Source organism: Panulirus ornatus, chromosome 42, assembly GCF_036320965.1.
Source record: "Panulirus ornatus isolate Po-2019 chromosome 42, ASM3632096v1, whole genome shotgun sequence".
NCBI classification, from domain to species: domain Eukaryota; kingdom Metazoa; phylum Arthropoda; class Malacostraca; order Decapoda; family Palinuridae; genus Panulirus; species Panulirus ornatus.
In genome coordinates, this window is record NC_092265.1 from 17,881,015 (window position 1) to 17,904,091 (window position 23,077).

The 23,077-nt window shown below is 40.2% G+C and overlaps 1 protein-coding gene across 4 annotated transcripts in view; it reads right to left on the reverse strand.

Annotated features, from left to right (window-relative positions):
- The window catches only part of LOC139761948 (venom carboxylesterase-6-like), a 125,350-nt gene that overhangs the window by 18,208 nt on the left and 84,065 nt on the right, over window positions 1-23,077 (reverse strand). For all 4 annotated transcript variants that reach the window (XM_071686657.1, XM_071686655.1, XM_071686656.1 and 1 more), the window contains exon 6: window positions 15,599-15,813. In XM_071686657.1, the coding sequence (XP_071542758.1) occupies window positions 15,599-15,813 (215 nt within the window). The remainder of the gene's footprint in view (window positions 1-15,598; window positions 15,814-23,077) is intronic.

Genomic DNA, 23,077 nt, shown 5'->3' on the forward strand with positions numbered 1-23,077 from the left:
TATTTCTCAACCTGAACAACAGGTTCAGTAACTCTTCGTTACATGTGCAGCAAACTTCTATCCTCGTTTCCCTCAAGCATACTGGTTATAAGTCATACATCCTACGCCCCACAAGACGATCACCCTAACTAACATACGTCTTACCAACATACCTTTTCAAAAGTTCATCTCTGCCTAAATCTCCTAATGTTGTGCATGTTATCATGTCCAGTTGTGTGGTAGAATCTCGTCCTTCCTCAGGTTAAGATAGTTTTTGCATATTTACACAATACGAATGGAATGACTGTCCGTTTCTGGTACACCTTCTCTCTGGCATCATGGTGGCGCGCGACCTGCCCCTCGTTCCCTACACGGCTCTCACATCCCTGGCTCTCCTCCATATACTCTACATGTGGTGTCTGCTGACCATCTTGGATGAATACAATGTATTTTCCAACAGCGTGTTAGCACTTCCAAATTCTTCATTAGCAAGGTACATATTGGGTTAAAACTAATCCTTTCCTTCCCACCTAAGAACGCAATCCCAACCAGAAAATTGTCTGATTCTCTCTAACCTGAATTGTTCTCAGGACAACTTGGTGATACGTGCCATTGTTTCCTACCATTATATACCCGTACTACATACTCATTTTCACCCATCAACATTTTACCCCGTCCATGAAATTACATACAGTTATTATGATGTCATTGCACAACCCTCATCTACTCACACACACACACACACACACACACACACACAGGGAATCATGCCAGTAACACTGCTCTCTGGAACTTACATGATTTACATAACTCACAAGCCTTTCTGTTTCTTCGCTCAGCCTACATGTAGTCACTCCGGACGGACGGGAGGACAGTTCCTCCGTTTGCATGGGAGGCTTCCCGTCCTCCCGTCTTTAGTGGTCTGTCACTTGGTTTCAGTAACTGGTGTCCACAAAAAATGAGATTTAGGCTACACTTTCCCCCTCGTGGAGAGCTTCGGAAATTCTCCATAACATTAATGTAAATGTTCGAGGAACTTAGAGTGAGCGAGTTACCTGAGTGTTAATGTTATACTCACCTGCTCCATCAGTCTAACACACACACGAGAAATGAAATTTTGCTACATTTGAATGATTAACAGATGAATTATGATTATGCAGTAATTCAGACAATAATAGAGAGTTAAATGATGTAACTGAGACAGCTGTTCAAATAGCCTGCTGGAATGATGAAATGTGTTTATCTGCGAAATTTAAGAATGTAAACATTATCAAAACTTGCTACATTTCTGTGGATCTGTACCGTAACTAATGACATCCCAGACATACATATGACTGACACGTATCATGAGAGGCAGATGATGTCCAACAGTGAGTTCTAGACTCGGTTGTTTCAAACTTCTGTATAATGGCTTCCAGATGACAGGTGAGGTGTCCTTGTACCTTCTTGGAGAAATCACTTGTCAGGGATTGACCACTACGGTATGTTTTGATAGAGGAACATCATGACACGAGTAGCTTTATCACAGCCTTGTTACTCCTCACATAGCTCGACCGCTGATTCGTGTGAACCCATTTTTTTTTTTCCGCGCAATGAATGAACTATCCTTTCTTAAAACTATAAAAGCTATTTTCTATCTTTAGTCTCATGATTCCTTCTCCAGCAGCAAACATCAGGTTACTTTTCAATCAACGGGAACATCAAGTTGTTAGCATTAACTGGCAACGTTAGCAGCACCAGTGGGCTGAGTAACGCAAGGAACATGTGTCATCTCAGTACAGCACTAGTGCTGTACTGAGATGACACATGTGTAGATCTGCGGCCATGATGCCCTGCCACTGAAGGAGGACGTGTAGTGTGAAGACGAGAGAACACAGAAGCAGAGCAGCTTCGACAGGCAAACCCTCAGGAGACTGGAACGTTACGCAACTGCGGAGACAAGGTCAGCTAAGTGTCCTGGCCAGTGTAGACACAAGAACATTGTTAAAGATCTATACTTTCAGAGAACCGGAGCAACAACGAGAGAGTGTTTCTGCCTCAGTCCTGTAGTTGAAGCTACTCTTAGCAATATACTTGGCATGTGTTGTACTGTAATCCATCAACAGGTGTTTTGCCGCATGTCCTGTGTGGCCGGAGTAATGTGAGACGATGTGCACTGATGTATATTGAGTGTAAACCGGTCATCGGGCCTTTAGTGACAAGGCCGAATGGTCCATGAGTACTTACCAGGTGTGTGGACACATTCAGAGCCTTACTAGTTCGTACTGGCGCACCAGTTAATACGGGTCGTCCACAATGGTGCCGCGGAGGAGACAATAACTTCATCACTTATTCATTAATTTTTCCTTTGAGTTACGAAGATCCAGACCACATGGTATGTATGTATCAGGTTACTCTTTGTTGAACCAGTTGCCTCCGTCTTACAGAAGACTTTCCGTATCATGCTATAGATATCACGAGGTCAGGATGGGAATACTTACTAAGAGGAATGAACATAAACTGCAATCATACTTCCTTCTGAAAATTCTATGAAATGTGCAAATAATAATCATGAAGATTTTGATGTCCCTCTAATACAGAGACAATGATCGAACAATTTGCTTCACGTGTTAGGTTCACATTGTTGAGGCATAAACAAATATAGTTTTTCAAATCCATAGAACCTTGCGTTGTCGTTCTTTCGGAACGTTTGGCAGAATTTGCAAGAGTTAAGACGTGTTAACAAACCTGCCTCCAGGACCTGTGGGTTGGAAACGTCTGGCAGTCCCCTTCCCGCTCCTCCTGTCTATAGCTAATGACCTGAACCTGTGCCATATCATCTATTTTCTTTTAACTTGTCTTGTGTCAGTGAACTAATGATGTCTCGTCACCGTCGCTCGTCAGAAAAAGAAAAAAATTTGGTATTTTCCGGTTTTTGCTTCGATATATGACGTGAAAATGTAATCTGGTACGAGACAAAAACATTTGCAACAATTCTCTACTCTTTCCCTTTTGAATCATCCTTGAAATAAGTTACAAAGTTTTCAGATGTTCTTAACATCCAGAACAAAATAACTGAACTGGAAATTAGAGGATTGTTCGTGAGCAAGTTAATGAGATTCTGATTCTCTTTGAAACTAAAATATTTGGTAGAAGCATCATCAAGGTAAACCTAGACACACTGTGTAATCACTGACTCTGATACTGGGGTAGAAGAGAGCCTGTAAACAGACTAGAACCCCATTAAGGATCCCCAGTAAGAAGTGTAACGTACAACGATAGCTGTAGCGGGGTGAGAAAGGGTCACCATGAATCCCTAGTGACATGGTAGTCATCTAAGTACTCCTTCCGACCAGATGCCTCTTCGCTAACTTTACCTGAAGCTGGGTCATACCAGAATAGGCTGGAAAACGATTTGTCTTAACACAAAGACCTCACAGTGACGTGCGGCTTGATGAAATGTCAATATCACTCGTGGATATGAATAGACCTTAGAGAGTAGCCAGCCAGTTTAGGTGTTTATACACTAATGTCCTCACTCGAGGTACACGGAGGAAAGCAGTTTGTCAATAGAAATGTCTTTTTTTAATGTTTTGTTGGGTTTAACGGCCAGCGATCTATAAGTAAGGCCATTAGGCCTGCAACCCTATTTGATTTTTGACTGTGTAAAGTCCCTACATAATAATTATATCAACACCTATAAGTCCTACCTAGTCCTATAAGGGGGAAAAAAAGGAAGGAAAGTTGGTTAGTGGGTATTGTGGTAACATGGCAGCAAAAACCACCCAGTCGGCACAACATCCACTGGTGTAGTAGCCAGAAGGACTGGGAAAAAGATAGGATAGATTAAAGAGATAGTCTTTTAACGTAACATGGAACATATATATGAATTATAACATAATGGCTTCGGCAACTCGTCAGCTGGACACCATAACGGAACCAACCCCAAGCCGAACCACTCCCGATCCTGGCCAGCAGCATAATGAACAAATTGCTCAGCCCACCACACAACCAGTCCAGAGCAGAAGCAGCCACACCACGAAGCCAGCTCCAGCACAGAGTCGAACCAACGAAGCACCTTATATCATCTTCATTATTTCCGTTTCCTTGCGAAAGATAAACAATTGGTTAATTATGTTGTTATCATCACCAGGTAGATTGTAGATGGTGAAGTTGTGTTTTGTGTTTGAAATAATTCATCAGCCTCTTCCTGTTTTCATGATGTTTCGTACGTTGTTTGAGGAGGTGGTCTATTGTCAGACTGGATCGGCAGGTTTGACATTTTGCTGGAGAGTTTTGCTTCATATATGGTTGCAGGTGGGTGTTGTAGGCACAGTTGAGACGTAGACGGGCTAGGACGACTTCCTCTCTTCTGTTCTTCCTGTACGAGGTCGTTCAGCCCGCTACTTGTGTTTTATATTGGCTGTATATTGTCAGGTTGGTCCACTGATTTTGCCACAGAAGAAATATTGAATTCTTTCCCAAGGAAAGGCAGGAGCCCAGCTCCCGAGGGATCGGAACCACCTCGAGGTCTGAGGTCGAATGAACCAACCGGTCTGCCTGTTCATTGCCGTAAATGTTGCAATGACCCGCCAGCCTCCCAAATCAAGATGATGTCTTTATTACATGAGTTTATCTTATTAATGAAGTTGCTCTAAATTTCATTTGACTCGGTATAACCCGAGTTTATAGCTTTAAGAGCTGACAATGAATCGGTAAAAATGACTGACTTAATATGAACTGAATTAATTACAAAATCTATGGCCTTATCAATAGCAAATAATTCCGCGCGGAAGATAGTTGTATGGTTCGTTAGCCGCCTGTACCGAAGAGAACATTCATTCGACCATACACTTGCACCCACACACTCACCTGTCTTGGAGCCATCTGTATAGAAGTGGACATATGAAAAATGATCCATGATGACGTAGGGAAATCGCTGGTGTACCTCACTCTCTGGCGCGTTCCTTTTCGCCACAGGGAGCCAATTGATCTTAGTTTTTATTTTTGGCTGTTCCCAAGGAGGTATTTTAACCAGCGTGTCCACTTCTTGCACGTTCAGACCAGAATTCTCACTGAGGAAGTGAATTCTGAGGGCCTGGGGCCTGACACCTCTCTCGACGAACTGTTCATATTCTTGTGCAAGGCGACAAGCAATAGTACTTCTTCTGGTCATCAGAACACCACACTTTACCGTTAAGTCATCTCGACGCTGCCAGAGAGGAGGTACAATTACCTCAACTTCCAATCGCGGATCTCTGGTACATGACAGAGCTCTAAGACACATTGGCTGGCACTTATTCCTCCTCAGGGTACAAGCGCTCGCCCAAGCATACATACACCTAAGAGCCATAGTCTGGTTTATTTCTAATAACGCCTTGTACAACATCAATAAAGATTTTCGTCGGCTCCCCCCCCAAAAAAAAAATAAATTATATATATATATATATATATATATATATATATATATATATATATATATATATATATATATATATATATATATATATATATATATATGAAAGTTCTGCGGAGCCTGAATGTGGAAAGAGAGCTGTGGTTTCAGCGCATCACTACATGACAGCTAGAGACGTGAGTGTGAACGAATGGGGCCTTTGTTGTCTTTTCCTAGCGCTACCTCTCACACGTCGACCCCGATATGCCACATCGTTCCAATTCACTCTATTCCTCGCACGCCTTTCACCCTCCTGCATGTTCAGGCCCCGATCGCTCAAAATCTTTTTCCCTCCATCTTTCCACCTCCAATTTGGTCTTCCACTTCTCCTTCCGTCCACGTTTGACACATATAACCTCTTTCTCAATCTTTCCTCACTCATTCTCTCCATGTGGCTAAACAATTTCAATACACCCTCTTCTTCTCTCTCAACCACACTCTTTTTATTACCACACATCTCTCTTACCCTTTCATTACTTACTCCATCAAACCACCTCACACCACATATTGTCCTCAAACATCTCATTTCCAACACATCTACCCTCCTCCGCACTACTCTATCTATAGCCGACGCCTCGCAAACATATAACATTGTTGGAACCATTATTCCCAAAAACATAACCATTTTTGCTTTCCAAGATAATGTTCTCGTCTTCCACATATTTTTCAACGCTCCCAGAACCTTCGCCTCCTCCCCCACCCTGAGACTCACTTCCGCTTCCATGGGTCCATCCGCTGCCAATTCCACTCCCAGATATCTAAAACACTTCACTTCCTCTAGCTTTTCTCCATTCAAATTTACCTCCCAGTTGACTTGTCCTTCCACCCTACTGTGCCTAATAACCTTGCTCTTATTCACATTTACTCTCAGCTTTCTTCTTTCACACACTTTACCAAACTCAGTCACCAGCTTCTGCAGTTTCTCACCCGAATCAGCCAGCAGCGCTGTATCAGCAGCGAACAGCAACTGACTCACTTCCCAAGCCCTCTCATCCCCAACAGACTTCATACTTGCCCCTCTTTCCAAAACTCTTGCATTCACCTCCCTAACAACCCCATCAATAAACAAATTTAAAAACCATGGAGACATCACGCACTCCTGCCGCAAACCTACATTCACTGAGAACCAATCACTTTCCTCTTTGTCTACTCGCACACATGCCTTACATCGTCGATAAAAACTTTTCACTGCTTCCGGCAACTTGCCTCCCACACCATATACTCTTAATACCTTCCACAGAGCTTCTCTATCAACTCTATCACGTGCCTTCTCCAGATCCATAAATGCTACATACAAATCCATTTATTTTCTAAACATTTTTCACCTACATTCTTCAAAGTAAACAACTGATCCACACATCTTCTACCACTTGTGAAACCACACTGCTCTTCCCCAGTTTGATGCTCTGTACATGCCTTCACCCTCTCATAAATACCCTCCCATATAATTTCCCAGGAATACTGAACAGACTTATACCTCTTTAATTTGAACACTCACCTTCATCCACTTTGCCCTTGTACAATGGTACTATGCATGCATCCCGCCTATCCTCAGGCACTTCACCTTGAGACATATATACACTGAATACCTTCACCAACCAATCAACAACACAGTCACCTCCTTTTTTAATAAATTCCACTGCAATACCATCCAAACCCGCCGCCTTGCCGGCTTTCATCTTCCGCAAAGCTTTCACTACCTCTTCTCTGTTTACCAAATCATTCTCCCTGATCCTCTCACTTCGCACACCACCTCGACTAAAACACCCTAAATCTGCCACTCTATCATCAAACACCTTCAACAAACCTTGAAAATACTCACTCTAACTCCTTCTCACATCACCACTACTTGTTATTACCTCCCCATTAGCCACATTAACCGATGTTCCCATTTGTTCTCTTGTTTTATGAACTATATTTACCTACTTCCAAAACAAAACATCTTTTTATTCTCCCTATATACACACATACTTATGTATATACATATATATATATATACATATATATATATATATACATATATATATATATATATATATATATATATATATATATATATATATATTTTTTTTTTTTCTTTTTGCTTTGTCGCTGTCTCCCGCGTTTGCGAGGTAGCGCATGGAAACAGACGAAAGAAATGGCCCAACCCACCTCAATACACATGTATATACATACGTCCACACACGCAAATATACATACCTACACAGCTTTCCATGGTTTACCCCAGACGCTTCACATGCCCTGATTCAATCCACTGACAGCACGTCAACCCCGGTATACCACATCGCTCCAATACCTATATATATATATATATATATATATATATATATATATATATATATATATATATATATATATATATATATATATATATCCTTATCCCTGGGGATAGGGGAGAAAGAATACTTCCCACGTATTCCCTGCGTGTCGTAGAAGGCGACTAAAAGGGGAGGGACCGGGGGGCTGGAAATCCTCCCCTCTCGTTTTTTTTTTTGATTTTCCAAAAGAAGGAACAGAGAACGAGGCCAGGTGAGGACATTCCCTCAGAGGCCCAGTCCTCTGTTCTTAACGCTACCTTGCTAACGCGGGAAATGGCGAATAGTATGAAAGAAAGAAAGATATATATATATATATTATTTTTTTATTATAAAAAAATAATATATATATATATATATATATATATATATATATATATATATATATATATATATATATATATATATATATATATATATATATATATATATATATATGTATATCTTTTCTTTCTTTCATACTATTCGCCATTCCCTCATTACCGAGGTATGGTTAAGAACAGAGGACTGGACCTTTGAGGTAATATCCTCACCTGGCCCCCTTCTCTGTTCCTTCTTTTGGAAAAAAAAAGAATATATATTTATATATATATATATATATATATATATATATATATATATATATATATATATATATATATATATATATAATTTTTTTTTATTATACTTTGTCGCTGTCTCCCGCGTTTGCGAGGTAGCGCAAGGAAACAGACGAAAGAAATGGCCTTACCCCCCCCCCCATACACATGTATATACATACGTCCACATACGCAAATATACATACCTACACAGCTTTCCATGGTTTACCCCAGATGCTTTACATGCCTTGATTCAATCCACTGACAGCACGTCAACCCCGGTATACCACATCGCTCCAATTCACTCTATTCCTTGCCCTCCTTTCACCCTCCTGCATGTTCAGGCCCCGATCACACAAAATCTTTTTCACTCCATCTTTCCACCTCCAATTTGGTCTCCCTCTTCTCCTTGTTCCCTCCACCTCCGACACATATATCCTCTTGGTCAATCTTTCCTCACTCATCCTCTCCATGTGCCCAAACCACTTCAAAACACCCTCTTCTGCTCTCTCAACCACGCTCTTTTTATTTCCACACATCCCTCTTACCCTTACGTTACTCACTCGATCAAACCACCTCACACCACACATTGTCCTCAAACATCTCATTTCCAGCACATCCATCCTCCTGCGCACAACTCTATCCATAGCCCACGCCTCGCAACCATACAACATTTTTGGAACCACTATTCCTTCAAACATACCCATTTTTGCTTTCCGAGATAATGTTCTCGACTTCCACACATTCTTCAAGGCCCCCAGAATTTTCGCCCCCTCCCCCACCCTATGATCCACTTCCGCTTCCATGGTTCCATCCGCTGCCAGATCCACTCCCAGATATCTAAAACACTTCACTTCCTCCAGTTTTTCTCCATTCAAACTCACCTCCCAATTGACTTGACCCTCAACCCTACTGTACCTAATAACCTTGCTCTTATTCACATTTACTCTTAACTTTCTTCTTCCACACACTTTACCAAACTCAGTCACCAGCTTCTGCAGTTTCTCACATGAATCAGCCACCAGCGCTGTATCATCAGCGAACAACAACTGACTCACTTCCCAAGCTCTCTCATCCCCAACAGACTTCATACTTGCCCCTCTTTCCAAAACTCTTCCATTTACCTCCCTAACAGCCCCATCCATAAACAAATTAAACAACCATGGAGACATCACACACCCCTGCCGCAAACCTACATTCACTGAGAACCAATCACTTTCCTCTCTTCCTACACGTACACATGCCTTACATCCTCGATAAAAACTTTTCACTGCTTCTAACAACTTTCCTCCCACACCATATATTCTTAATACCTTCCACAGAGCATCTCTATCAACTCTATCATATGCCTTCTCCAGATCCATAAATGCTACATACAAATCCATTTGCTTTTCTAAGTATTTCTCACATACATTCTTCAAAGCAAACACCTGATCCACACATCTTCTAGCACTTCTGAAACCACACTGCTCTTCCCCAATCTGATGCTCTGTACATGCCTTCACCCTCTCAATCAATACCCTCCCATATAATTTACCAGGAATACTCAACAAACTTATACCTCTGTAATTTGAGCACTCACTCTTATTCCCTTTGCCTTTGTACAATGGCACTATGCACGCATTCCGCCAATCCTCAGGCACCTCACCATGAGTCATACATACATTAAATAACCTTACCAACCAGTCAACAATACAGTCACCCCCTTTTTTAATAAATTCCACTGCAATACCATCCAAACCTGCTGCCTTGCCGGCTTTCATCTTCCGCAAAGCTTTCACTACCTCTTCTCTGTTTACCAAATCATTTTCCCCAACCCTCTCACTTTGCACACCACCTCGACCAAAACACCCTATATCTGCCACTCTATCATCAAACACATTCAACAAACCTTCAAAATACTCACTCCATCTCCTTCTCACATCACCACTACTTGTTATCACCTCCCCATTTGCGCCCTTCACTGAAGTTCCCATTTGCTCCCTTGTCTTACGCACTTTATTTACCTCCTTCCAGAACATCTTTTTATTCTCCCTAAAATTTAATGATACTCTCTCACCCCAACTCTCATTTGCCCTTTTTTTCACCTCTTGCACCTTTCTCTTGACCTCCTGTCTCTTTCTTTTATACATCTCCCACTCAATATATATATATATATATATATATATATATATATATATATATATATATATATATATATATATATATATATATATATATATATATATATATATATATATATTTTTTCATACTATTCGCCATTTCCCGCGATAGCGAGGTAGCGTTAAGAACAGAGGACTGGGCCTTTGAGGGAATATCCTCACCTGGCCCTCTTCTCTGTTCCTTCTTTTGGAAAATAAAAAAAAAAAAACGAGAGGGGAGGATTTCCAGCCCCCCGCTCCCTTCCCTTTTAGTCGCCTTCTACGACACGCAGGGAATACGTGGGAAGTATTCTTTCTCCCCTATCCCAGGGAATATATATATATATATGTATATATATATATATATATATATATATATATATATATATATATATATATATATATATATATATATATATATATATATATATTTATATATATATATATATATATATATATATATATATATATATATACATATATATATATATATATATATATATATATATATATATATATATATGTATATGTATAGTGATGGGTGATGTGAATGCAAAGGTGAGTCATGTGGCAGTTGAGGGAATAATTGGTGTACATTGGGTGTTCAGTGTTATAAAGGGAAATGGTGAAGAGCATGTAGATTTGTGTGCTGAAAAAAGATTGGTGTTTGGGAATACCTGGGTTAAAAAGAGAGATATACATAAGCATACGTATGTAAGTAGGAGAGATGGCCAGAGAGCGTTATTGTTAATTGATAGGCGCGCGAAGGTGAAGATATGTAGCGGTTTTCAGAGAAGAAGAGAGAATGTTTGAGCGAAGAGAGTGATGAGAGTAGGTGAGCTTGGGAAGAAGATTTCTGTGAGGAAGTACCAGGAGAGACTGAGTACAGAATGGAAAGAGGTGGGAACAAAGGACGTAAGGGGAGTGGGGGAGGAATGGGATCTATTTAGGAACGCAGTGATGGCTTGCGCAAAAGAATCCTGTGGCATGAGAAGCACGAGAGATGCGCAGATTAGAAAAGGTAGTGAATGGTGGGATGTAGAAGTAAGATTATAAGTAAAAGAGAGGAGAGAGGGATTTGGACGATTTTTGCAGGGAAATAATGCAAATGACTGGGCGATTAATAAAAGAAAGAGGCAGGAGGTCAAGAGAAGGGTGCAAGAGGTGAAAAAGAGAGCAAATGAGAGTTGGGGTGAGAGAGTATCATTAAATCTTAGAGAGAATAAAAAGATGTTTTGGAAGGAGGTATATAAAGTGCGTAAGACAAGGGAACAAATGGGAACATCAGTAAATGGGGCTAATGTGGAGGTGATAACAAGTAGTGGTGATGTGAGAAGGAGATGAAGTGAGTATTTTGAAGGTTTGTTGAATGTGTTTGATGATAGAGTGGCAGATATAGGGTGTTTTGATCGAGGTGGTGTGCAAAGTGAGAGGGTTAGGGAAAATGATTTGGTAAACAGAGAAGAGGTAGTAAAAGCTTTGCGGAAGATGAGAGCCGGCAAGGCAGCGGGTTTGGATGGTATTGAAGTGGAATTTATTAAAAAAGGGGGTGACTGTATTGTTGACTGGTTGGTAAGGTTATTTGATGTATGTATGGCTCATGGTGAGGTGCCTGAAGACTTGCGGAATGCGTGCATAGTGCCATTGTACAAAGGCAAGGGGGATAAGAGTGAGTGCTCAAATTACAGAGGTATAAGTTTGTTGAGTATTCCTGGGAAATTATACGGGAGGGTATTGATTGAGAGGGTGAAGGCATGTACAGAGCATCAGACTGAGGGAAGAGCAGTGTGGTTTCAGAATTGGCAGAGGATGTGTGAACCAGGTGTTTGCTCTGAAAAATGTATGTGAGAAATATTTAGAAAAGCAAATGGATTTGTATGTAGCATTTATGGATCTGGAGAAGGCATATGACAGAGTTGATAGAGATGCTCTGTGGGAGGTATCAAGAATATATGGTCTGGGAGGCAAGTTGTTAGAAGCAGTGAAAAGTTTTCATCGACGATGTAAGGCATGTGTACTTGTAAGAAGAGAGGAAAGTGACTGGTTTTCAGTGAATATTGGTTTACGGCCGGGGTGAGAAGTGAGTCAGTTGTTGTTCGCTGATGATACAGCGCTGGTGGCTGATTCGTGTGAGAAACTGCAGAAGCTAGTGACTGAGTTTGGTAAAGTGTGTGAAAGAAGAAAGCTGAGAGTAAATGTGAATAAGAGCAAGGTTATTAGGTACAACAGGGTTGAGGGTCAAGTCAATTGGGAGGTAAGTTTGAATGGAGAAAAACTGGAGGAAGTGAAGTGTTTTAGATATCTGGGAGTGGATTTGGCAGCAGATGGAACCATGGAAGCGGGGGTGAATCATAGGGTGGGGAGGGGGTGAAAGTTCTGGGAGCGTTGAAAAATGTGTGGAAGTCGAGAACGTTATCTTGGAAAGAAAAAATAGTATGTTTGAAGGAACAGTGGTTCCAGCAATGTTATATGGTTGCGAGGCGTCGGCTATAGATAGAGTTGTGCGCAGGAGGGTGGATGTGCTGGAAATGAGATGTTTGAGGACAATATGTGGTGTGAGGTGGTGTGATCGAGTAAGTAATGAAAGGGTAAGAGATATGTGTGATAATAAAAAGAGTGTGGTTGAAGAAATAGAAGAGGGTGTTTTGAAATGGTTTGGTCACATGGAGAGAATGAGTGAGGAAAGATTAACAAAGAGGATATATTTGTCAGAGGTGGAGGGAACGAGGAAAACTGGGAGACCTAATTGGAGGCGGAAATATGGAGTGAAAAAGATTTTGAGTGATCGGGGCCTGAACATGCAGGAGGGTGAAAGGCGTGCAAGGAATACAGTGAATTGGAACGATGTGGTATACCGGGATCGACGTGCTGTCAGTGGATTGAACCAGGGCATGTGAAGCGTCTGGTTTAAACCATGGAAAGTTTTGTGGGCCCTGGATGTGGAAAGGGAGCTGTGGTTTCGGTGCATTATACATTACAGTTAGAGACTGAGTGTGAATGAATGTGGCCTTTGTTGTCTTTTCCTAGCGATACATCGAGCACATGCGGGGGGAGTGGGGTTGTCATTACATGTGTGGCGGGGTGGCGACGAGAATGAATAAGGGCAGACAGTATGAATTATGTACATGTGTATATATGATTGTGTCTATGTGTGTATACAAATATGTATACGTTGAGGTGTATAGGTATGTATATGTGCGCGTGTGGACGTGTATGTATATACATGTGTATGTGGATGGGTTGGGCCATTCTTTCGTCTGTTTCCTTGCGCTACCTCGCTAACGCGGGAGACAAAGTATAATAAATAGATAATATATATATATATATATATATATATATATATATATATATATATATATATATATATATATATATATATATATATATATATATATATATATATCCATTCACTGCCAAATCCACTCCCAGATATCTAAAGCACTTCACTTCGTCCCGTTTTTCTCCATTCAAACTTACCTCCCAATTGAGTTTTCCCTCAACCCTACTGTACCTAATAACCTTGCTCTTATTCACATTTACTCTCAGCTTTCTTCTTACACACACTTGACTAAACTCAATCACCTGCTTCTGTAGTTTCTCACCCGAGTCGCCCACCAGTGCTGTATCATCAGCGAACAACTGACTCACTTCCCAAGCCCTCTCATCCACAACAGACTGCATACTTGCCCCTCTCTCCAAAACAGTTGTATTCACCTTCCTAACAACTCCATCCATTAACAAATTAAACAACCATGGAGACATCACGCACCCCTGCCGCAAACCGACATTCCCTGAGAACCAGTCACATACCAGTTAGGCAGACTGGTATGGACCTTTCTGTTAGACTTAAGCAACATAAATATAGTATAAGAACAGGACAAGAATCAAATGCCTTGTTTAATCACGTTAAAAACTACGATCATTGTATTGACTGGAGTAATGCCATCTCAGTTATTAACTCAAACTCTATTAACACGAGAAATTTCATTGAATCTTCTGTTATCAAATACACAAAGATTTATAATCTTAATATTAGTGATGGTCTATACAAATTAGATAACTTTATTGTTGATAGAATTTGAAAAATGATAAGGTTATGACCGCTCGTTGTCTGTCTTGGACAATCGCATGTTTACCAAATGGCGTCCTAGTTTCGTCTCTTCTTTGCATATCAACTGACTGTTATATTTCTCTCTTGTGTCTCCCCGATGATGTGATTATTACACGAAAGTGCACTTGGGAACTTATCGTGTTTCAATTTTTCCGTGGACTCTTAGGAATATACTTGATCACGCGCAAAATTGTGATCCATTCTAATATATGTATATATATATATATATATATATATATATATATATATATATATATATATATATATATATATATATATATATATATATATATATATATATATATATATATATATATATATATATATATATATATATATATATATATATATATATATATATATATATATGTATATATATATATATATATATATATATATATATATATATATATATATATATATATATATATATATATATATATATATTTCTCTATTCATTTATTCATTTATCTATCTATTTGTCTATTATTATACTTAATCGCAATTTGCCCCTTCAGCGAGATAGCGTCAGGAAAACAGAAAAAAGGTGACATTCGTTCACAATCGGTCTCTAGCTGTAATGTGCAATGCGCTGAAATCACAGCTCCCTATCCCCATCTAGGCCCCAGAGACCTTTCATGGTTTACCCCAGACGCTTCACATGCCCTGATTTAGTCCATTGACAGCACGTCGACCCCGGTATACCACATAGTTCCAATTCGCTCTATTCTTTACACGCCTCTCACCTTCCTGTATGTTCGAGCCCCGATCGCTCAAAATCTTTTTCACTCCATCCTTCCACCTTCAATTTGGTCTTCCCCCTACCAAAAAAGCTAACTTTCTTGCTGTTTGGTACTAAAATCTGGTAGTCAGCTTTGCCAGTCTTCAAAACACGGCTGTTATAAGTCATACAAGCAAACCTTATCAGATTCTAAGTTCATGATTTTGATCAAAACGCTAAACGAATCCTACATCACGGAGGCTGTCACTGAATCATGCTAGTCACTTACGCGAGCCAGACGAGGGTGTTTCATACTCACATAAAATGACGTAGGCACAAGAAAAAGATCTTTAACGGGAACCTGCTGGAGGCAGGCGAGGAGCTGAGTGCTGTCCAGGGCTTCTTCTGGCCAGTCGCCCACAGGAAGGCAGTTGAAATGGTGGCCGAGCGTGATGGCCACCCGTCTATGGTCCTCCCTCAGAGCCCACGCGCACAAGGCCGCCCCCGACTGCAGGATGGCCCGCCTGAACAGCCCTGCAAGAGGAAGGTATAAGAGGCGTTATCACACTCGGGGGTCCTCAACTGAACACTATTTCTGAGGAAGCTAAGACAAGACACCACTTGATGATGACAGACAGGAACGAGCGGGAGGGTTTTGCATCAGTATCGCTCCAGTGTATGTATGAGTGAGGATAATGTGACCCTACATGGGAGACGTCTGTGTACAAGACAAAATGGAAGCATTAGATATGGAGAGGAATGAGGGCAGATGAGATTACACCAGGAGGCAACGAAAACAATCCGTCACATTTGTGTTCCTGACGGCGTGAGTGTCAGTAATGTCTGCTCAGGTAAGACTGAGGAAAAGACACACAGTATAATGTGTAGAATATATCACATGGCTTCAGAATACCTGGAGGGTCTCCCTTCACGGCTGGGGCAGGAGGGAGCATGAGAACAATGTGAAACCTGGAGCTATAAAGTGAATGTTACCAGGTGAAGAAGAGGGAGGCGAGAGTAGTGATGGGTAAAATACTGAGTGGAGAACATGTTGGGGTGCATTAGAGAACATGTAGGAGTGCATTAGAGAATATGTATGGATGCATTAGAGAACATGTTGGAGTGCATTAGAGAATATGTATGGATGCATTAGAGAACATGTAGGAGTGCATTAGAGAATATGTATGGATGCATTGGAGAATATGTAGGGGTGCATTATAGAATATGTAGGAGTGCATTGGAGAATATGTAGGGGTACATTAGAGAATATGTACGGATATATTAGAGAATATGTTTCAGTGCATTAGAGAATATGTAGGGGTGCATTAGAGACTATGTGGTGGTGCATTAGAGAGTATGTAGGAGTAAATTAGAGAATATGTAGGGATGCGTTAGAGAATATGTAGGAGTGCATTAGAGAATATATAGGGATGCATTAGAGAATATGTAGGGGTGCATTATAGAATATGTTTTAGTGCATTAGAGAATATGTAAGAGTGCATTAGAGACTATGATGTTGTGCATTAGAGAATATGTAGGCGTGCATTAGAGAAAATGTAGGGATGCATTAGAGAATATGTAGGGGTGCATTAGAGAATATGTTGTAGTGCGTTAGAGAATATATTGTGATGCATTAAAGAATATGCTGTGGTGCATTAGCGAATATGTTATGGAGCACTAGAGAATATGTCGTAGTACATTAGAATATGTAGGGGTGCATTAAAGAATATGTAGTGGTTGGATCCTTGCTGCTGGAGGTGGGTATGTTCTATGAAGTGCGCGTTCATATGCACTATGTTCGTATTCATATACCTCTGCGTTGTACAGTTAGGTTCGGTAAAATGCTATCTGCTGGCTGTGTGAGACTGATGGGAAATGACCGGTGTAGACCCCGTTGCTCACCAACATGAAGGGTATTCGAGTACAAAGTCTTCGAATAGTCATTTCCCTATTAAGGGCGATCATATCCTAGCGGTAGGGCTCCCGCCTGTTGCACAGGGGTTCCGGGTTCCATCCTGGCTGTTGGAGGTTGGTATGATATATACACATGTACATATTCTTGCGGCCTTCATCCATTCCTGTCGCCATCCCTCAACTCACGAAATAGATCCCCTCCACCCCCCACCACCAAAGCGAGGTAGCGCCAGGAAACACAAAGAAGACCACATTCGTTCCCACTCAGTCTCTAGCTGTCATGTGAAATGCAGTAAAACCACAGCTGTCTTTCCACATCCAGGCCCCACAAAACTTTCCATGGTTTACACCAGACGTTTCACATGCCCTGGTTCAATCCAGTGACAGCACGTCGACTCCGGTATATCACATCGTTCCACTTCACTTTATTCCTTGCACGCCTTTTACCCTCCTGTATCTTCAGGCCCCGATCCCTCAAAACCTTTTTCACTCCATCCTTACACCTCCAATCTGGTCTCCCGCTTCTCCTTCTTCCCTGCACCTCTTACACATATATCCTCTTTGTCAATCTTTCCTCATTCATTCTCTCAATGTGTCCAAACCATTTCAACACACCCTCTCCTGCTCTCTCAACCACGCTTTTTTTTTTTATTAACACACATATCTCATACCCTTTCATTACTTATTCGATCAAAACATCACACACCACATATTGTCCTCAAACATTTCATTTCCAACACATCCATCCTTCCTCCGCACAACCCTATCTATAGCTCATGCCTTCTAACCATATAATATCGTTGGAACCACTATTCCTTCAAATATACCCATTTTTGCTCTTCGAGATAACGTTCTCGCCTTCCACACATTCTTCAACACTCCCAGAACCTTCGTTCCCATCCCCACCCTGTAACTCACTTCAGCTTCCATGGTTCCATCCGCTACTAAGTCCACTCCAAGGATCTAAAACACTTCACTTAGTCCTGTTTTTCTACATTCAAACTTACCTCCCAATTACCTTGTCCCTCAGACCTACTGAACCTAATAACTTTGCTCACATTCACATTTACTCTCAACTTTCTTCTTTCACACTCTTTACCAAACTCAGTCACTAATCTTCAGAGCTTCTCGCCCAAATCAGCCAACAGCAATGTATCATTAGCGAACACCAAATGACTCACTTCCCAAACACTTTCATCAACAACAGACTACGTACTTCCCCTCTCTCCAAAACACTTACATTCACCTCCCTAACCACCCCATCCATAAACAAATTAAACAGCCATGGAGACATACACACCCCTGCCGCAAACCGAGTGCGACTGAGAGAGCAGAAGAGGGTGTGTCGAAATGGTTTGGGCACATGGAGAGAATCAGTGAGGAAAGATTGACAGGATAAGGGAACAAGGAGAAGTGGGAGACCAAATTGGAGGTGGAAGGATGGGGTGAAAAAGATTTTGAGCGATCGGGGCCTGAACATACAGAATGGTAAAAGGCGTGCAAGGAGTAGAGTGAATTGGAACGATGTGGTATACCGGGGTGGACGCGCTCTCATTGGATTGAAGCATGGCATGTGAAGAGTCTGGGGTACACCATGGAAAGGTTTGCGGGGCATGGATGTGGAAAAGGAACCGTGATTTCGGTGCATTACACATGACAGCGAGAGACTGCGTGTGAACGAATGTGGCCATATCTTTTCCTGGCGCTACCCCGCTGGAAGGGTGGGGGATGCTATTTCATGTGTGGCGGGGTGGCGACATAATGGATGAAGGCAGCAAGTATGAATATGCAAATGTGTATGCATGTATATTTGCGTTTATAGGCGTATATATATATATATATATATATATATATATATATATATATATATATATATATATATATATATATATATATATATATATATATATATATATATATTGGAAAGGATCACAATTTTGCGCGTGATCAAGATATTCCTATGAGTCCACAGGGAAAATGAAACACGAAAAGTTCCCAAGTGCACTTTCGTGTAATAATCACATCATCAGGGGAGACACAAGAGAGAAATATAACAGTCAGTTGACATACATCGAAGAGACTATGCTAAGACGCCATTTGGTAAACATGTGTTTGTCCAAAACATACAACGAGCGTTCATAAACTTATCATTTTACAAATCTTATCAACAATAAAGTTATCTAATTTGTATAAACCATCACTAATATTAGGATTATAATTCTTTGTGCATTTGATAATAGAAGATTCAATGATATTTCTCTTGGTAATACAATGATCATAGTTTTTAACATGATTAAACAAGGAATTTGATTCTTGTCCCGTTCTTATACTATATTTATGTTGCTAAAGTCTAACAGAAAGATCCTTACCAGTCTGACCAACATAAAATTTACCACAGTTTCCACAAGGCACTTTATTGATGCAACCAAGAGAATTTTCTGGTGAATTCCTGATTAAGATATTCTTTATAGTGTTATTGTTGCTAAAGGCAACATTTACATTAAAGGATTTAAGCAACATGGGAAGCAAAGTGAAATTATTATTAAAAGGGAAAACTAAAAGATTCTTGGTGTCAATGGGAGGTTTGGGCTCAACTCTATAAAATGATTTCTTTGCTAACTTAAGGGATTTATCAATGAAAGATCTAGGGTACTTTAACTTAGATCCAATAGAATATATCTTCTCAAACTCATCATCAATAAACTCTGGACTGCAAATACGTAATGCCCTAAGGAACATAGATTGAAATGATGATAATTTAACTCTGTCATGTTGAGATGAGTAATAATGGATATATGAGCATACATTGGTGGGTTTTCTGTATATGCTAAACTTAAACTTGTTTCCTTGTCTATGGATCATGCAATCTAAAAATGGTAACATATCATTATTTTCATTTTCTACAGTAAATTTGATGGAAGGTACTAAATTGTTAAGTAAGGGGAGAAATATTTGTAAATTTTCATTTGTTGGCCAAACACAAAGAACATCATCTACATAACTAAACCAAATTGCATTAGAAGATAAGATATCCTTTAGTAATTTCGTTTCAAAAAATTCCATATAAAGATTACTAAGTACAGGTGAAAGAGGGTTACCCATTGCCATACCAAATTTTTGAGCATAATAATCTCCATTAAATTGAAATACACAGTCTTTTATACACAATTTTATCAGTTCAATGAAGCTAGACTTTGAAACAGGTAAATGAATATCATCCAAGACATCAAATGAATATTCTAAAAGGTCATCAACTGGAACTTTAGTGAAAAGTGAGGAAACATCAAAGCTAACTAGTTTGAAATCAAAATTAACATTGATATTGTTTGTCTTCTTGACGAAATCTACATTGTTCATGATATTAGAATTTGATACCTTACCTACTAAAGGGCTTGATAAAGAAACTAACCATTTTGACAATTTATATGTGATGGAGCCTACTGAACTCACTATAGGTCTTGCTGGAATATTCTGTTTATGTGTTTTGATAAGTCCATACATATATGGCGATGAAGGGGACAAAGATGACAAACGTTTGGTAAGAGAAATATTACCTTTCAACAACAACTTCATTTCTTTATTGAAATAAGAATTAACTGCTTCTAAGGGATTTTTACTAAGTTTAGAATATGTTGTGTTATCATTTAGAAGATCATTCATTTTAGATAAATAGTTACTTTTGTCTAAAATCACAACAGTGTTAGCCTCATCTGCTTTAGTAATATGTATATCGTTGTCTTTTTTTAAGGTGTTAATAGCTCTTATGATTCTTTTAGGGCAATTAGCTTCCACTGGTTTTGACAAGCTGGCATACACCCTTACAGATATTAATATCATCATTACTTAGATTACTGTATTTTTGATGTCACAAAGTCTTTTTACAGCGCTACCTTGCGCACATTTGGGGGAGGGGGTTGTTATTTCATGTGTGGCGGGGAGGCGACGGGAATGAATAAGGGCAGACAGTATGAATTATGTGCATGTGTATATATGTATATGCGTGTGTGTGTATATATATGTATACGTTGAGATGTATCGGTATGTATATTTGCGTGTGTGGACGTGTATGTATATACATGTGTGTGTGGGCGGGTTGGGCCATTCTTTCGTCTGTTTCCTTGCGCTTCCTCGCTAACGCGGGAGACAGCGACAAAACAAAATAAATTAATAAATAAATGTATATATATATATATAATATATATATATATATATATATATATATATATATATATATATATATATATATATATATATATATATATATACATATATATACACACGTGTCGTAGAAGGCGACTAGAGGGGACGGGAGCAGGGGGCGAGAAATCCTCCCCTCCTTGTATTTTTAACTTTCTAAAAAATGGGAAACAGGAGTCACGCGGGGAGTGCTCATCCTCCTCGTAGACTCGGGTTGGGGTGTCTAAATGTGTGTGGATGTAACCAAGATGTGAAAAAAGGAGAGATAGGTAGTATGTTTGAGGAAAGGAACCTGGATGTTTTGGCGCTGAGTGAAACGAAGCTCAAGGGTAAAGGGGAAGAGTGGTTTGGAAATGTCTTGGGAGTAAAGTCAGGGGCTAGTGAGAGGACAAGAGCAAGGGAAGGAGTAGCAGTACTCCTGAAACAGGAGTTGTGGGAGTATGTGATAGAATGTAAGAAAGTAAATTCTCGATTAATATGGGTAAAACTGAAAGTTGATGGAGATAGATGGGTGATTATTGGTGCATATGCACTTGGGCATGAGAAGAAAGATCATGAGAGGCAAGTGTTTTGGGAGCAGCTGAATAAGTGTGTTAGTGGTTTTGATGCAAGCGACCGGGTTATAGTGATGGGAGATTTGAATGCAAAGGTGAGTAATGTGGCAGTTGAGGGAATAATTGGTATACATGGGGTGCTGTAAATGGAAATGGTGAAGAGCTTGTAGATTTATGTGCTGAAAAAGGACTGGTGATTGAGAATACCTGGCATAAAAAGCGAGATATACATAAGTATACGTGTGTAAGTATGAGAGATGGCCAGAGAGCGTTATTGGATTACGTGTTAATTGACAGGCGCGCGAAAGAGAGACTTTTAGATGTAAATGTGCTGAGAGGTGCAACTGGAGGGATGTCTGATCATTATCTTGTGGAGGCTAAGGCGAAGATTGTATGGGTTTTCAGAAAAGAAGAGTGAATGTTGGGGTGAAGAGGGTGGTGAGAGTAAGTGAGCTTGGGAAGGAGACTTGTGTGAGGAAGTTCCAGGAGAGACTGAGTACAGAATGGAAAAAGGTGGGAACAATGGAAGTAAGGGAAGTGGGGAGGAATGGGATGTATTTAGGGAATCAGTGATGGATTGCGCAAAAGATGCTTGTGGCATGAGAAGCGTGGGAGGTGGGTTGATTAGAAAGGGTAGTGAGTGGTGGGATGAAGAAGTAAGATTATTAGTGAAAGAGAAGGGAGAGGCATTTGGACGATTTTTGCAGGGAAAAAATGCAATTGAGTGGGAGACGTATAAAAGAAAGAGACAGGAGGTCAAGTGAAAGGTGCAAGAGCTGAAAAAGAGGGCAAATGAGAGTTGGGGTGAGAGAGTATCATTAAATTTTAGGGAGAATAAAAAGATGTTCTGGAAGGAGGTAAATAAAGTGCGCTTTAAGACAAGGGAACAAATGGGAACTTCAGTGAAGGGCGCTAATGGGGAGGTGATAACAAGTAGTGGTAATGTGAGAAGGAGATGGAGTGAGTATTTTGAAGGTTTGTTGAATGTGTTTGATGATAGAGTGGCAGATATAGGGTGTCTTGGTCGAGGTGGTGTGCAAAGTGAGAGGGTTGGGGAAAATGATTTGGTAAACAGAGAAGAGGTAGTAAAAGCTTTGCGGAAGATGAAAGCCGGCAAGGCAGCAGGTTTGGAT